This window comes from Salmo trutta, chromosome 4, assembly GCF_901001165.1.
Source record: "Salmo trutta chromosome 4, fSalTru1.1, whole genome shotgun sequence".
NCBI lineage: Eukaryota > Metazoa > Chordata > Actinopteri > Salmoniformes > Salmonidae > Salmo > Salmo trutta.
The window spans coordinates 15,402,998-15,420,038 of NC_042960.1; the positions used below are offsets into that span (position 1 = coordinate 15,402,998).

Genomic DNA, 17,041 nt, shown 5'->3' on the forward strand with positions numbered 1-17,041 from the left:
GATTAGCATGGCATGGCTAGCGGGGTATACAGAATCCCAATGTGCTCATCTGCCATCTGTGTAACCATAAGGAGTCAAAAGGGGTCACACCTTATTAGGATAGTGCAGATAGTCCATCTGTAGAATCTCTGCAGATCGTTATACTATACAATCTGTTGATAAGCAACTGCTTGCTAGGGCTACGGTAAGGGTTGTTACGGTTAGGGTAAGGGTTACGGCTAGGGCTAGCAGATCGTTAGTTGAAATGTTACTGGTAGTCCATCTGTAGATGCTCTACAGACTATCCAAATAATGTGTTAACTCAAATGGTGGGTTTCCATCTGACTTATTGGGTCTTTGGGTGCAAAATAGCAAACACTATAATACTAGGCCTGACTATAAACAAGGGAATCAAATATAAAACCTCACCAATTGGATTGTAATGCCCTGTGGATGTTTATTAGACATGTTAGTATGAATGATGCATACAGCAGACTACATACTACCAACATAAACTGTGATGAGCCCTTATGGTTAAACCTTTTGGCTGTTGAGGTCTAATAGAGAGGTGGCTCATGAATGATACAACAGCTCCCCCTACTGTCCAAAAATATCCTGACCTTCTCCAAATGAAACTACATGGGGCACGTGCTGCACAACAGCAACAAATAGGGCCGAGATTATTTATTTATTTTATTTAACTAGGCAAGTCAGTTAAGAACAAATTCTTATTTACAATGAAGGCCTACCGCGGCCAAACCCAGACGACGCTGGGCCAATTGTGCGCCGCCCTACAGGACTCCCAATCACATCCGAATGTGATTCAGCCCGGATTCGAACCAGGGACTGTAGTGACGCCTCTTGCACTGAGATGCAGTGCCTTAGACCGCTATCACAATATTTTTTCCCCATGACAGAAATGAAAACATGAAGCAGACCAAACTCTTTGGTCCTTTAAAAACCTGTTGTATATAACATTTTATGTGCTATAGCTTGGAAAATAAATACATGTGACTCTGGATGACAACATGTTTGTTTCCAACATCAGGGCTGTTTTCCTAAAGAAGTGAAATCCGCTTCATGTTTTGTTTCCTTGCCACATTACTAACGAGTATGATAATACTGGCACCGTCCCGACCCTAGCCACAAATAGCCTTGATATGCCATGTATCTACAGTAGCTCGAATTCTCAAGTATTAAACATCAGAAATGATAACACTGACAAAATATTTTGAAAAGCATAATATAATCAGGGAATTAAAATCTATACAGTGCATATGGTACATGACTTTGTGAAGGGCATATTGTTGGTAAAGTGGTGCAGAGAGCTCTACGGTAAGCTACAGTATGTTTGACCCCTCCTGACTCTTCTGTCACACAGGATGTGGTACGGGAGGTAGAGGTAAACATCCAGTCTGCCTAGCCCACTGATCCAGCTACAGCCTCACTCATTCTGATTGATGATGTTTTTGTACCTCTGGGCTCTCTGTTCCTCCTCCTCCTCGAAACGCTTCCTTATATGGTCAATTGCCTCTCCGCCTACACAGTCCAAAGAAAAGGAAAGAAAGTCATTAAAATTATGAGCTCCAGGACGACTAGTGGTGATATCTCTACTTTTAAAATGTTCATCTTCTGTTAGCTTTTAACCTTACCTACAGGGCCATCCAGCATTTCTCTGGTAATAGGGCTGCTGTTCAGAGGCTGCCTTGGACTCTCTTGCTGCCTGGCTCCACCATCAATCACCTCATGTGACCCTGCTAATATCCTGGTAGTGGCGACGGGGCTCCTCTCTCTCAGCTGCAGCGAGATGCTACTGCTGAGATCAATGTACTCCTGGTGGAGCTGCCGCACCTCCAGCTGTAGCAGGTCTTTCTCCTGCTGCACTGTGAGCAGGCAGCTTTCCAATATGGCCTGCAATTCCCTCAGCTGCTTGGCTACGACCTCTGCCTCCTCAACCCTCTTGACGCTCTGCTTGAGGTTCTCTCGTAGTGTCTTGTTCTCCTCTTTGAGATGGTCCACAGAGCCCGACATGGCCTTGCGCTCTTTCCCCACGCTGTCCAGAATGCGTTCGGCCGGGTGTTTGTTGCCCGACGAGGCCAGAGAGCTGCCGTCCCTAGTCGTGCTCCCCTCAAGGGAGCTTCTCCCCCTGGCCCCCAGCCGATGGAGTTCGGCCCAGCTCATATCCAGCTCGTTCGTGAGGCGGCTGACTTCCCTTGCCAGCGAGGCCATTCGGTCCTCCAGCTGCCCCTTCTCTTGGGTGAGCTGGGTGACGCGATCGTTGGCCCTCTCTAGTTGAACGCACACCCTGTTGTCACCATCCCCTTCTTTGGGCTCCCGAGCCAGGCTGGGATCCCTGGATCTCTCCCCTGCCTGGCTCTCGGCTTCAAGAGTGTTGACCAGTCTGCGGTTCTCTGCGGCCTGCTGCTTGTTGCACTTATCCAGGGTTTTATTCAAGGCTTTGAGATCCTCGTACTTTGGGAGGATCCTCTTGAGCTCGTGGACGCACTCCTTGCAGTAGTCCTCCGTCTTCCGCAGCTTCCTACGCAAGTCCTGTTTCTCCTTCTCCAAGTAAACGCACCTATCCTCCAAGGATAGGCTCTCCATTTTGAGCATCTCTCTCATCCTAGTCTCCTCTATCTTGGATGGTGTATCATGCCTCTGACTTTCTGGGTATGTTTTGACAATGTTGAAAGTGACAGGGTGGGTATTGAGTTTGGAGGTGGGTCTGTGATCACCAGCCATTTCCTGTGAATTGTTGCCACTTGTTGAGCCTAAGACATTGTGATTGGTCAAAGATGGCCGGTCTTCCGCCTTGTTTTCTCTTATCTTCTTGTTGAGGCTCAGGTTGTCCTCCTCCAGTGACACCAGAGCATTTTTCAGTCTGTCCACCGTATTCTCCAAATCGACTATCATCTCAGATGTATAGTTTGTCCCGAGAGCTCGGTCTCCTGAGCCACTGAGTCTTGGGGAGTAGGCAGAGTTGAACGCCGTCGGTGAATGCCTGTAGGATGCTCTACGAGTCTCTGATTCATTTGTTTCTTTCATCAATGAAACATTGTTAAACTTTTCTGAAGATATCGCTGATTTGCTGTTACAATTATGAAGAGGCTGTGTCATCTCCATGTGCTGTGAAACCAGTGTGCTCCACTCAACCTGAAGTGAGTGCAAGGAATGAGTGAGGTCAATAATAAAATATTATCGTGGGTTTAACACAGATTCGTACATACATATTCAGCAGCCATTCTTAATTAGCCTGCTCTTCAACAAGTAGGCTTAGCATATGGAACACTCGACTTATTTCCTAATGAAAGCCTAGGCCATATTCTTTGTAACTATCATCAAACAATGTCATTACATAAAAATGCCTAGCTTAAACGCAGAACATGATATGTCCTCATTATGAACATTCAACCATGTTGCATTCTCTTGGAGACAGAGGGGCCTCAGGTGTGCAGGGGCCTTCTTAAGCAGCTGATGCTCTCTGGGGTGATAGCTAGATGACAGCACGTTTGGTCCCTGAACAGAAATGGGCCTAATATTACACTCATTGACAGTAACCTAAAACATTAATGAGCAGGGATTAAATGCCATTTCATTTAGGATAGTTTAGCTAATGTTCCAGTTAGACTTCTCATGTTAAGACTCAAGGCTATCAACATTACTGGGTTAAAAAGCCAGCTACAAGGCGACTGTAACTAGCTGACGTAGCTAAAGTTTGCTAACTTAGCTAGCTACTGTAGCGAACGTTATAGTAAAACATAGTCAAAAGGTAAATAAATAATAACTTACCCTCTACAGAAACTCTGTTTGCTTGTAGCTACATGACACGTTCAAACTGCTTATTAATATTCGTAGCTCTTTTGTTTCAAGACTGGCTAAACTTCGTGTGAAAGAACTGCTAAACTTCGTGCTCCCTAATAAATCATAGCGTAATTATACCATGGTAACCGGCATTCTGGTTCCAATCAGAGTTTGGATAGAATTTGAGGGAAATCAGAATTCCGATCACCATGGTAACAATACGCAATGATTTATTAGGGAGCACAACGTTTAGCATCAACCGTTTTTTCACACACCATTTTTACACACTTCTCAATTTGTTTTGGTTTGCGAGCCTTTTGATACTGAACCTTTTGCCATTTTAACAAGTCATGTCTAATCTATAAACATGCTTAGTCTCATTTTAAGAAATATCTGTATGCTTCAAATGAGATATTGTTCTATAGTAGGCCTATTATAGGCCTGTTTACAACGTTTCATGGAGAACTGGGTTGTATCGTGTGCCAACACTTCTCACCCTTATGCCATGTTGTAATACAGACTCTTGCCAAGGTACCATTTTTCCTTTTACAGTTATAGCCAACGGGATCAACTTACCTGTGATGTCACCCTGTCAAATGTCTGTGATGTTTTGCCCCACTGAGAAAACATCTGGCATCATCTAGAACAAGAGGGAGGTGACACTTGAGCCCACCTAAAATGTGTGGGAACTGAAAAGTGACCTACAAAAGTCACACAAGGTACAGTATTCAGAGAAAGAAAACGCATCAGTGTCTGATTCATTGGGCCGATGGTACATTATTTAGCTGGGGTCTTTGGGTTATTATTGGAGCCAGGCCCGGTTTCATAGGCCTCTCACAACTGGTGGAGGGATATAGGCTACATCACTGTCGACTTACCTCATAACACCTCTCTGAGTTAACTTTCTTGAAAAGAGCACGCAAAACAAAATGTCATTGACTGTTATTGTGACTTAATTTACACATCCAGGACCAACATGTCTTTTCAGACTACTACGTCATATCCATTCATTTCTTCACCCACACAGCTGTTGGGATGGCTACTGAACACTAGGGGAAAGTATAGTCTCTTCGGGATAAAGGTTGAAATAATGTAGGCTAGCGACTTGAATTAGGTTCACTTCACTTCAGCAACATGACTCCTCACAATCTCATAATGATCCGCTCATGCACACAGCAGGTGTGTGACAAGCTCAACCAACAGAAGACATGTAACTTTTTGTTTTTTATCTCATTCGTTTTTCTCTAATCACAGTTGTCCGTCCTCGCGTTCATCCCTTTCAGCTGTCACCCAAACACTTGCTGACCTTACAACTCATTCACTGAGGCTCACCGTCTGGCCGGATGCCAAATCCCCAGATCGTAAACAGACAGTACCCTTTATGCCCACCGTGACACCCCGTGAGGAAGCACAGCTGACCCTGGGAAGGTGACACATTCACAGCTCCTCGCCGTCCCCCCCCACTTGAGGGGCTCTCAGTGCCCTCTGTGACACTGTGACGTGCCAGAACTTCATCTAGTGTGTCTGCCTGTCAGTCAGCCAGCCAGCACAGGAAAGGGATGAAGAGAAAGACAATATGAGACATTTCCACAACATGGAGTTAAAACCCCCTTTATTTGAAGGAAGAGAGTAGTATACATGTAAGTGTATTCACAAACAAATGCACTCTCAGGATTTGTGCAAAACAGAGCATACAGACAATAGAGAACACAGACACAAACAGTTACAATCAAAGGTGCCTCACTGGCAGACAGAGTTTTTAGGCTGGTGCGTGCGTGTGTGTGAGAAGGGTCCTATGCCGAGGGGAAAGCGGTGACAAGGTCATGGCCCTCCGGGGGTCTCGTCCGGGCTCGAGCGTGGGTCTCGCAGTACAGTTGGCCTTCCACGAAGAAGTAGCCCTTCTGTTTAAGGTTGACGTCACAGTCGGTGCACACGAAGCAGCCAGGGTGACGGAACTTGTCCCTCGCTTTCACCACTGTGCCCCTATAGAAGAACAACAGAGTTAATTAACAACAGGAGTAGGCAGAAGTTACCGCTGATCCCTCCCCCAAGTTTGCTGGATGTTCTTTGGGTGGTTGACCATTCTTGATACACACGGGAAACTGTTGAGCGTGAAAATCCTAGCAGAGTTGCGGTTCTTGACACACTCAAACTGGTGCGGGTGGCACCTACTACCATACCCCGTTCGAAGGCACTTAAATCTGTTGTCTTGCCCATTCACCCTCTGAATGGAAAATATACACAATCCATGTCTCAATTGTCTCAAGGCTTAAAAATCCTACTTTAACCTGTCTCCTCCCCTTCGTCGACACCGATTGAAGTGAATTTAACAAGTGACATCAATAAGGGATTATAGCTTTCACCTGGATTCACCTGGTCAGTCTATGTCATGGAAACAGCAGGTGTTCTCAGTGTACATTGTTGTCAGCTATGTTGCTCCTCACCCGATAACAAGTTTTCTCATACATATTTCTCGTATGCCAGTCTTTAGTCTAAAGACTGGTAGAAACATGTTAGAAATATTAAAAAGTACAACCTCAAATTCCAACTTCCCCTTTAAAGGCCCAGTGCAGTTAAACATGTGATTTTCCTATGTTTTATATACATTTCCACACTATGAGGTTGGAATAATACTGTCAAATTGTGAACATTATGATAATGCCCTTTTAATGTAAGAGCTGTTTGAAAAGACTGCCCGAAATTTCAGCCTGTTTCAGTGGAGTTTTGGCCTGGTTCTTCCAAACCTCTCTGCCAATAAAAGCTAGTTTTCAGTTTTCCCCTCCCCAATCAGACCACTCCCAGACAGTCCTAACAAAATTCTTGCGTGAGAAATTCCTCTTTACTAAGAGTTTATTATGACTATTTTAATTGAAAACAATCACGGTTAGGTACTTAATTGTTGCTCAGAAATGTTTTGATAATGAGATAAAAACGGCCTGCATTGGACCTTCAAGAGGAGACTAGTTTCTGGCAGAACTATTTAGGTGTAACTCTTCTGGTCTGGGTAGCAGTTTGATTCTGCTATCATTATACTCCTTGCCACTCTTTGTCTGACCAAACACCGATGATTAACACAACTAAGCAAACCCTCTGTAGAAGAAAGATACTGTTTGGCAACACAGGAGGTTGATGGCACCTTCATTGGGGAGGACTGGCTCGTGGTAATGGCCGGAGCTGAATTGGTGGAATGGTATCAAAGACATCAAAAGTTCTGACCATTATTATGAGCCATCCTCCCCTCAGCAGCCTCCTGTTCTTGGCAATGACACAGAATAAAAGGTGTGGAATGTTATCTCAAAACAGGTTCTGGATTTCAGGCTGTAACTCTTCTTTTAAGTACTGAAAGAAATGGGTGCAACTCAATACCAACTTTTTATATGACATTCTCAGAGCAGCTTTGTCTTCGAAGTACTCACACAATGCCGTTTCCACACTTGTCACACATGGGCAGTTTCTGCAGGTTTCCTGTGGGCGGCGGTGGCTTAGTCATGGGCGCTCTCACTGTCCTCGTCACCATGGGGCGAGTCCCTGGACAACACATGGGACACACACTATTGGTACCCTATTCCCTATATAGTGCACTACTTCGAGCAGGTCAATACATAGGGAATAGGTTACCATTTGTGACAAAGAATACAAGTCACAAACAAATGATACAAATTAGGAGCATACTGTACATGGAGTATATTAAATTATTTTAATATTGAAATACAAAAGGGAGCAGAGCATTAGAGACATATATGATGTCACAGATATGATGTCACCATAGCACAGTATGTTGATGATGTCACCATAGCACAGTATATTGATGATGTCACCATAGCACAGTATGTTGATGATGTCACCATAGCACAGTATATTGATGATGTCACCATAGCACAGTATGTTGATGATGTCACCATAGCACAGTATATTGATGATATCACCATAGCACAGTATATTGATGATGTCACCATAGCACAGTATATTGATGATGTCACCATAGCACAGTATATTGACGATATCACCATAGCACAGTATATTGATGATATCACCATAGCACAGTATATTGATGATGACACCTTAGCACAGAATTTGAGTGAAATAAGCTTTTTGTGCATATGGAAAATGTCTGGGATCTTTTATTTCAGCTCATGAAACATGGGACCAACACCTTACATGTTGCGTTTATATTTTTGTTCATAGGCCTTATACAGCACTTTTCTAAAACCCAAAGACCCTTTACAATAAGCAACAAGTAAAGATATCAAACCTGGGTCATCAGTACCACTCAAGGTGACCATGTTAGCCTGCTGAACCAAAGCCTAGACATGTAATCTGTTCCCTACTAATTCATTTGTATATAGAGTTTACTTCTTGTATACCCACTTTCCAAGATCAGAACAATGTGCATTCTAAATGATCTCTTTCTACTTTGTCTTATGAAGTTAATGGCCAACAAAATACTGATTTCAAGTCATATCTTCCTTTTGATTGTGGCTCTTTCCAATAGTTTTTTCTCGGGGTCAAAATGTATGCCATGTTGATAGCGAAAGGTTTTAATTCAACTATAGGTCGTGAAGTGTGTGAGTGGGAGAGAGCTAGCCCACACTGACGATGGCTTCAACACCGACAGGTTTGTCCTTGATATGTCTCATTAAGAAATAATACATTATTATATGCAACCGTGAAGCTCGTCTTGACTGCAGCATTATAGCCTGGAATCCACACTGAATGATGATATCATTACCCACCCATATCATAATGAAAGAGAAGATACTTAGTGGAGAACTGACCGTCGCTGTCGACGAAGTCCTGCAGGGCCTTGAAGGAACCTGATTGCCGGGGCTCCTGGGGCTCCTCCTGGTCTTTCAGGAGCATGCGGTACACATCAGACTCCTCGATGGAGCTCAGCGTCTTGCTACTACAGAGACGGACACACACACACACACACACACACACACACACACACACACACACACACACACACACACACACACACACACACACACACACACACACACACACAGAGATGAGCAAAAATACACAGACACAGAGGTGAGCATTAATAACAGATGCGGCACACACTCACAAACAGACACACAAAATTCCCACATTTTGTGGAGATGAAAAAAAGGGGGAAACCTAGTCAGTTGTACAACTGAATGCATTGAACTGAAATGTGTCTTCCGCATTTAGCCCAACCTCTCTGAATCAGAGAGGTGCAGGGGGCTGCCTTAATCGACATCGATTGCACCTATTCCATCCGAGATCTGCGGCTCCCATGGGAAGCACTGTTCATCTAGCCCAGCAGACACCAGTGTAGTCATAACAACACTATCCTCCATATCCGATTTAACATCAGAGTCGTATTGAGGCCTGGGGGTTCAGACCTCCCCAGCTCCAGGTTTAGGGACGGGCTGTAAGTCACAGAGGGAAATGATGCCTGCCATCTGGGGCACTCTCACTACAGGGCCCTGAGGCTTTTGGTTATCGTAGGCCGCATCAAGCAAAAGGAGCCTCGCCAGACATTACAGAGACCAGACCTGGGCTCAAATACAATTTGAAATAATTTCCAAATACATTATCAGTGCTTTATTGAGCTTGCCTGGCTCCATGGACCAATAAAATAGTCCCAAAATGGCAAACCCCATCCATGTGGTACTCCAGGCAGGCTAGAGCAAGCACTCAAAGTATTTTAAATATTTCAAATAGTATTTGAACCCAGGTCTGACAGAGACACACATAACACAGGCATCAGCAGACATCCATAAAAGGAAGTGAAGAGTGGGAAAAACAGAGAGGAAGAATGGACGGGAGGAGAATGGAGAGAGGAGGTTAGAGGTGATGAAGCATGAGTGTGCAGACGCCTTTCATATACACAACTCTTTGTATAGTCACCGCCCATAGCCAGAACACCAAGTGATCTAATCAGAGTTTGCTAAAAGAGATCAACAGGCCTATAATACTAAACATGGATTGAAGCAATAAGGCACCTCAGGGATTTGTGGTATATGGCCAATATACCACGGCTAGGGCTGTTCTTATGCATGACACAACGCAAACCCCCGAGGTGCCTTATTGTTACTATAAACTGGTTACCAGTGTAATTAGATAAGTACAAATAAATGTTTTGGCATACACGTGGTATACGGTCTGATATACCGCGGCTGTCAGCCAATCATCATTCAGGGCTCGAACCACCCAGTTTTTAAAATGTGTATATACACTGAGTGTACAAAAGATTAGGACACTTTCCTAATATTGAGTTGAACCCACTTTTGTCCTCAGAACAGCCTCAATTCATCGGGCGGGGACTCTACAAGGTGCCGAAAGTGTTCCGCAGGGATGCTGGCCCATGTGGACTCCCACAGTTGTGTCAAGTTGGCTGGATGTCCTTTGGGTTGTGGACCATTCTTTTTTTTATATATACACTACCGTTCAATAGTTTGGGGTCACTTAGAAATGTCCTTGTTTTTGAAAGAAAAGCTAATTTTTTGTCCATTAAAATAACATCAAATTGATCAGAAATACAGAGTAGACATTGTTAATGTTGTAAATGACTATTGTAGCTGTAAACGGCTGATTTGTTACGGAATATCTACATAGGCGTACAGAGGCCCATTATCGGCAACCATCACTCCTGTGTTCCAATGGCACGTTGTGTTAGCTAATCCAAGTTTATCATTTTAAAAGGCTAATTGATCATTAGAAAACCCTTTTGCAATTATGTTAGCGCAGCTGAAAACTGTTGTGCTGATTAAAGTCAAGGGGTCTGAATACTTTCCGAATGCACTGTATGAGTTTTGGAATAGTGCTAACTACAGTAACCAAACTCTGGCAGAAACAAATGAACAGAAGCTTTCATAGAAGTCGACAGTGGAAGCTTATATAGCGTTACTGATATCACCATGCCGCCGGATTGAAGGAAGGAAGGAAGGCAGGCAGGCAGACAGACAAACAGACAGAGGGACAGACAGACAGACAGACAGACAGACAGACAGACAGACAGACAGACACCCACCCACCCATACACCCACCCATCAACCATCTCACCCCTCTGGCTTGTCCTGGACCAGGCCCCTCATCTGTCCGTGCATGGCGTCCTGGATGTTGCCTGAGGAGTAGAGGCCTATGGGGGTGTTGTAGGCCGTGCTCACCACCTGACGATGGTCGTCGATGTTAGCTGCAGCTATAAAGGGCTGGGCCTTGCGGTTGTGACCCGTACCAATGGGTTTGAACTCCTGAATGGAATGAGAGAGAGAGAAAAAGACAAGGAGGCCTTATGTGATGTTCTCAGACTATTTTTTCTCGTTGGAAATGTGTAATTACACACACAAACACCAACAGGTGCGGACACAAATATATATAGACATCTAAAACAAACAAATACACACATACAAGCTATGCAGGTACACACATATACTCACGCACGCACAGTCTTTCTCTCTCGAACCCCCTAATGAGATCCACATGACTTCTCCCTCTAGCGCTCACCTGCTGCTCAGCCTCCAAGTTGATTTTGAACGGGTTGGCTTTCCCGTCTTCCGTGACTTGAGGCGACCATAGCCTGGTTTCTGGTCTGGGAACAAGAATCGGGTCATGATCAAACAAGAGCTCACTGTCAACTCCCTCGACCGCAGGTGAAACGATTATGACCACAGACCATACATCAGTTTACATGGCGGCTGGGCCACGGTGCGCTGAGCACTCATAAATCAAACCCAACTTTATAGACTTCCTTTGGTGTGTGAACAGTATAAAAGCGTGTGTGTGAGTATGTGCGTGGGCGTGCATAAGTGTGTCTGTATTAGAGAGTGGGTGTGTGTGTGTGGCTCCTTTCTTGGCGTCGTTGGGTATGAAATCAAAGAACAGGAATGCGAGAGCTCATCTTTTGCCAGCTCTGGAACATTCTACATAAGACGGAACGTTCTACGTGTGTGTTAAAAGATATCTTGGGATTCATCAAGTAAGTTCTGTAGTTAATCAAACATGAAAGTGTGTTTGACTAGCTATGTGTGTCACTTGTGTCAGTGATGTTTGTACACCTGTCTCAATTGTACGTCGTGTGCTTTTATGTGAGAGGCGCGTGTGTATTTGCGTACATGTATGTATGTGTGTGTGTGTGTATGTGTTTATGTGAGACGGCTGATATCCGTGTGTGTATTCCTGTGTGTGCATGTGAGTAGTGTGACCCCCACAGTGTGACCCCTGACCTTTGGACGGTGAGGATGAGCTGGTAGATGGCGTCTTTGATCTTGTTCTGGGCCTCACAGTGCATCATGTCCTCCGCCGGGACGCCCTCGATGGCCAGGATGACATCACCAGGACACAGGTTGGCCACCGCCGCCTTACTGCCCGGAGTGATCTGCCCAGAGAGAGAGAGAGAGAACGAGAGCAGTGACACATGCGATTGATCATTATTCATTCCATTGTCACAAATTATTATAATAACGGTTGCTGTTATTAGTGTTGTCTTCGTTTACTTTGGTGAAGTAAGCCAATGTCTTCACTTTTCATACTTAGAAAGTGAACTGAACTGAGAGAATGAGGGAGCGGGAGATGGAAAGAAAGAAAGAGAAAGAGAGAGAGAGAGCTTGAAGTGAGAACCCCGGCTGCTGCCAAGGTACATTTTTACGATTCTCTCCCGTATGTAACTCGGTATGACTTGTAAAACCCGATCATTCAGACAGAGAGAGAGAGATGGAGAGAGAGATGGAGACAGAGAGAGGAGAGGGAGAGAGAGAGAGAGATCAGTAAGGAGCAGGTGCATGCTGCTGTTAATAATCTACTATTAGCCAGGCAGAAATGTGTGCCATATTTGTGTGGTTCCGTAGTCACACAAACAACACGGGGATATCCTTCTTACCTCACCACACAAGCATGCCATCTCCATCTCACTCCCTTCCTCCCTTGTCCCCTCCCTCCCTCACTTCCCCATCTCTCTCCCTATTTCTGTCTCACACTCCACCTCTCTTATTCTCTCTAACACTCTCTCCTTCCATCTCTCTCCTTCTCCCTCCATCTTGCACTCTTTCTTCATCGTAATCAAATGGCACTTCAAAAAGGCATGTACTGTCCTATGTATACATAATGAATGAACACAAGTTAGGTTGGTCTGCTGTGTATCAGTGCCACCTCGTCATCTGTCTGTAGTTAGGTTGGTCTGCTGTATATCAGTGCTACCTCATCATCTGTGTGTAGTTAGGTTGGTCTGCTGTATATCAGTGCTACCTCATCATCTGTGTGTAGTTAGGTTGGTCAGCTGTATATCAGTGCTACCTCATCATCTGTGTGTAGTTAGGTTGGTCTGCTGTATATCAGTGCCACCTCGTCATTTGTGTGTAGTTAGGTTGGTCAGCTGTATATCAGTGCTACCTCATCATCTGTCTGTAGTTAGGTTGGTCTGCTGTATATCAGTGCTACCTCATCATCTGTCTGCAGTTAGGTTGGCCTGCCCTATATCAGTGCTACCTCATCATCTGTCTGCAGTTAGGTTGGTCTGCCCTATATCAGTGCCACCCCGTCATCTGTCTGTAGTTAGGTTGGTCTGCTGTATATCAGTGCCACCCCGTCATCTGTCTGTAGTTAGGTTGGTCTGCTGTATATCAGTGCCACCCCGTCATCTGTCTGTAGTTAGGTTGGCCTGCCCTATATCAGTGCCACCTCATCATCTATGTGACTGATTGTAGTTGAACAAATCTCTTTGCGCCTAATTGATACGTTAGGTTAACTGTAGGCCCACTTCTAGTGAGGTAGACAACCTTTAACCACTTCTGGTCGATAGAACCGCAAATAAAAGCATAGATTTGCATGATTCTATTTCCTCCTAACACGTCGTTGCATATAGATTGGGAGAAGGTTGTTCATGAAATTACCATATGGCAATGTTTTGACGACCCAATTTTGTTGATAGGGTTGCTGCATTTTGTGCACAACAACCCACAACTATATGCTATGTATGTTCACACAAATTAAAAGCAATACCAAAACTCCAACTCAAAAGTAGATTCTGCTGCAGATTTTGCAGTTTGTTTTAGTAGCCTGTCTACTTGACAGTGTCCTGGCCTCCAAAGTACATGGTTGAAACCTCTCTGTGTATAAAGTCAGGAGTTAAACCTCTCTCTCTGTATAAAGTGCCTTGCCCTCGCTGGTATTTGAGCTCGTGCTCTCTCTCTCGTGCTCTCTCTCTCGTGCTCTCTCTCTCGTGCTCCCTCTCTCTCGTGCTCTCTCTCACTCTCTCTCTCGTGCTCCCTCTCTCTCGTGCTCTCTCTCTCTCTCTCTCTCGTGCTCCCTCTCTCTCGTGCTCTCTCTCACTCTTAACTCATAGGCCTATAAATAACCCAGGATGAACATTTTAAACTTTGGCTTTTTCCTAGACAACCATCTGCATCTCCCTGTGATGTGCATTATTTTTACTACTCTCCTATCCATTCCAACAGTCCGTCACAAATCGCTCCCTAACCCTTCATTTGGCCCTTTAAACGTTTGCAGATCTGTAAGGTGAAAGCAAAATGGCGGAAGCTCCTCCACTACACTGGAATCTACCCAGACTCTTCAGATCTGCAAACATTGAAGGGTTAGGGACAAAAGTTTCCTTCGTGGATGGACACCTGGGTTGTGTTCAGGAGGGAGAAAGCAACGATTTGAAACGGAGACCTACTACCATTACTCATTTCTATTTTGCTATGCTGGACACACGCTACTGAACACAGACCCTAGTTTCTTCCCTACTCAGCTTCCAGTCCCAGCCAAAAATGCACGGCCGCAGCTAATTTAAACGCCACTCGTCATCCGTCCTGGAGATAGTTTACACTTTCATTTGGAAACAAAATCAACCCGAAGAAAGGGGGTGGCCCGGGAAGAAGAGGTTGAGACAAGGTCGAGGTCGGGGTTCAAGCTCTGCGAGCGAGAGGAATGTGGCAGTGGCTAAATCTCATTACAAGCGAGCAGCCCTTCGAAACGAGAGCTGATAAAAACCACGTAGAGAGAGGTTTGAAAAGCTTTGATGAACGGCTGCTTTGTGAGAGGTTGAGAGTAAAGTGATGAGAGCGTGTCTAGTGGGTGGATTGTGAAGGGATCGGGCACACAGGCAAGCACACACGGACAGGGTCAAGGGTATGTGAGGAGATTTAAATCAATCAGCGGGAAAAAAGTGAAAAGTGACTGAAACTGACTCAGACTGTACTTCATCCCCCTGATGGTTAAGGTTAAGCTTGGGGATCAGGTAATCTGACCCTAGATCTGTGGTTAGGGGCATCATCTACCTGCAGTGCCTTTGAAAAGTTGTTTGATAATCAACACTTGTCTGACATCATGGCAGAGACCCCAGTACTTGTCCCTCCCTCGCCTGCCTGACCCTCTCCTTCAGCTTGCGGTTCTCTGCTCACACAACAGGTGTGTAGTGGCCCCCAAGGGTCGGTGATTCACAGATCTCCCCAGTAACTTTTAGCCCCCGGCCCTGGTGTCAGGCCTAAACTTAGACACACGACAGGGATTACTGATACTCCTATGGTTACGCACGCGCACACACATACACAAACACACGCACCTTGCCAACGTTAAAAACTCCAACATGTACGCACACACAGAGACAGACAGACACAGAGACAGACAGACACACATACAAACAAACACACAATGCTAACACAAACACATGATGACGATGATGCTGCTGATCACACACACACACACACACAGTTTAATGTCTTGACTTGAGCTAAATGGAGGGCATTCTCTGAATAACTCAACCTAGAAGCCTAGCCAGGAGACTGCGCTTTGATCACCAGCTATTAATCCATTCCCGGCCGTCTGCGTTCATTCAGCTGCTGTGTGTGTGTGTGTGTGTGTGTGTGTGTGTGTGTGTGTGTGTGTGTGTGTGTGTGTGTGTGTGTGTGTCAGTATATGATGCAAACAGCTATTTCAAACTAAGCTGCAGATATTTACTGGAACACGGGTGTGTGTGTGTGTGTGTGTGTGTGTGTGAGGATGATCCCCCAGCCTTCCACCCCATGGAAAGACCCCTGCTGTATCAGGCTTTAACACACACATCCCCAAAACACACATTCACAATCCAATGATCTTTCACTGGAAGTATCTGGGCTGTTCTATGTTAGGGAACGACCGTGTCCAAATTGCTTCCTATTCCCTTTATAGTGCACTACTTTAATTTTTTTCTACCAGATTCCTATGGGCCTTAGTCACGATATAGGGAATATGTTTTCATTTGGGATGCAGCCTTTTTGGAAATATTACTGCATAGTCAGTCAGGTTTAATACACTGAGCTCTTCCATGCTGTTTCTCATCCTTGGGCAGCTACTTAACTGAGACAAGAGGGTAAAGGGAAGGTGAGCCAAGTATGCTGGCAGTGAGCGAGAGAAAGGGGGGAGGGAGCACACCATAGACTAAGACAGAGCGGATCAACCTAACCCTCTACACGCAGAACACAATGGTGGAACGGTTGAGTACTGTATATCGGACTGTGTGCGTTCACTGTAGGAAGACACACACACACACACACACATACACCTCCCTACGACTGGCTCCTCACCCACACAAACACCTAGCACCAGGCCCGCTCAAAGATGCTTGAGCACACATTACACATACAACACATACTGTAAACACACAATCACCCACCCATTGTCAGTCTGAAAGTATCAGGTACACTCTCTTACCCTGGAGATGGTGAGGGGCTGGTTGAAGTCCTTTCCCCCGGTCAGTCGGAAACCCCACGGGGCCGGGCCGTTTAGGACAACGTCCAGTGACATGTCCCCCTCTCTGTCCCTTGTCCCTGGGTGTCTCTGTTCCTGTATCTGGAAGTACACTGGTGTGTGTGTGTGTGTGTCCCAAACACAGCAGGGTTCTCATAAACAAAGCAGCGGGACAACTTAGTCATGTACCCTTTTATACTAGCGGAGTGGTGGGGGGGGAAACCCCACCCCCTGAGTGAAGTCATTGGCCCGACTCAGGACCAGAGGCAGCTCTCCCTCTCTCTCTCTTGTTCTTTTCATTTTTGGCTGGTGACACTTTCTCGCTGTTTTCCTTTACTTCTGTTTGGACTCACTCTCCCTCCCTCTCTTTTCCACCTCCTTCTCGGACATAGTAGCCCTTTCGCTGTTTCTGAACATGATACTCGTTACACTTCAACTCATCCAACTCACACAGCGTCATTCTTCTCCAGCAGTGTCTCGCTCTCTCGCTCCACCTGTATGCCTATGAACATCCAGGGGAAGAGCGGGGATAGGCCAGTGTCTGTGAGCATGCGGCCCACTTGTCTCT

At 45.4% G+C, this 17,041-nt stretch overlaps 2 protein-coding genes across 4 annotated transcripts in view; both read right to left on the reverse strand.

Moving 5' to 3' along the window:
• The window catches only part of LOC115191894 (intracellular protein transport protein USO1-like), a 29,599-nt gene extending 25,584 nt beyond the window's left edge, over positions 1 to 4,015 (reverse strand). For 2 of the 3 annotated variants that reach the window (XM_029749895.1, XM_029749896.1), the window contains exons 1-4: positions 3,769 to 4,015; positions 3,392 to 3,495; positions 1,632 to 3,132; positions 1,455 to 1,518 (exon numbers count right to left, since the gene is read on the reverse strand). In XM_029749895.1, coding sequence (XP_029605755.1) covers positions 1,455 to 1,518; positions 1,632 to 3,132; positions 3,392 to 3,394 — 1,568 coding nt within the window. In that variant the 5' untranslated portion in view covers positions 3,395 to 3,495; positions 3,769 to 4,015. The remainder of the gene's footprint in view (positions 1 to 1,454; positions 1,519 to 1,631; positions 3,133 to 3,391; positions 3,496 to 3,768) is intronic. The other variant, XM_029749897.1, reaches the window with a different exon arrangement.
• Positions 4,016 to 5,364: 1,349 nt separating this feature from the next.
• Positions 5,365 to 16,661, reverse strand: pdlim3a (PDZ and LIM domain 3a). The gene is made up of 7 exons (XM_029749899.1): positions 16,438 to 16,661; positions 11,976 to 12,127; positions 11,257 to 11,341; positions 10,816 to 11,003; positions 8,556 to 8,683; positions 7,197 to 7,308; positions 5,365 to 5,763 (listed from the first exon to the last, which is right to left on the reverse strand). The coding sequence occupies exons 1-7, from the start codon at positions 16,528 to 16,530 to the stop codon at positions 5,574 to 5,576; spliced, it is 948 nt and encodes a 315-aa protein (XP_029605759.1). The 5' UTR covers positions 16,531 to 16,661; the 3' UTR covers positions 5,365 to 5,573.
• Between the last annotated feature and the right edge of the window lie 380 nt (positions 16,662 to 17,041).

Coding starts and splice junctions, on each gene's coding strand:
- pdlim3a (XM_029749899.1), bottom strand. CDS start 16,530: ATGTCACTGGACGTTGTCCTAAACGGCCCGGCCCCGTGGGGTTTCCGA. Junction 8,684..10,815: donor GTCCAGGACAAGCCAGAGGG/GTGAGATGGTTG, acceptor CCGTCTCTGTAG/TAGCAAGACGCTGAGCTCCA. Junction 7,309..8,555: donor GGACTTCGTCGACAGCGACG/GTCAGTTCTCCA, acceptor TGTGTTGTCCAG/GGACTCGCCCCATGGTGACG.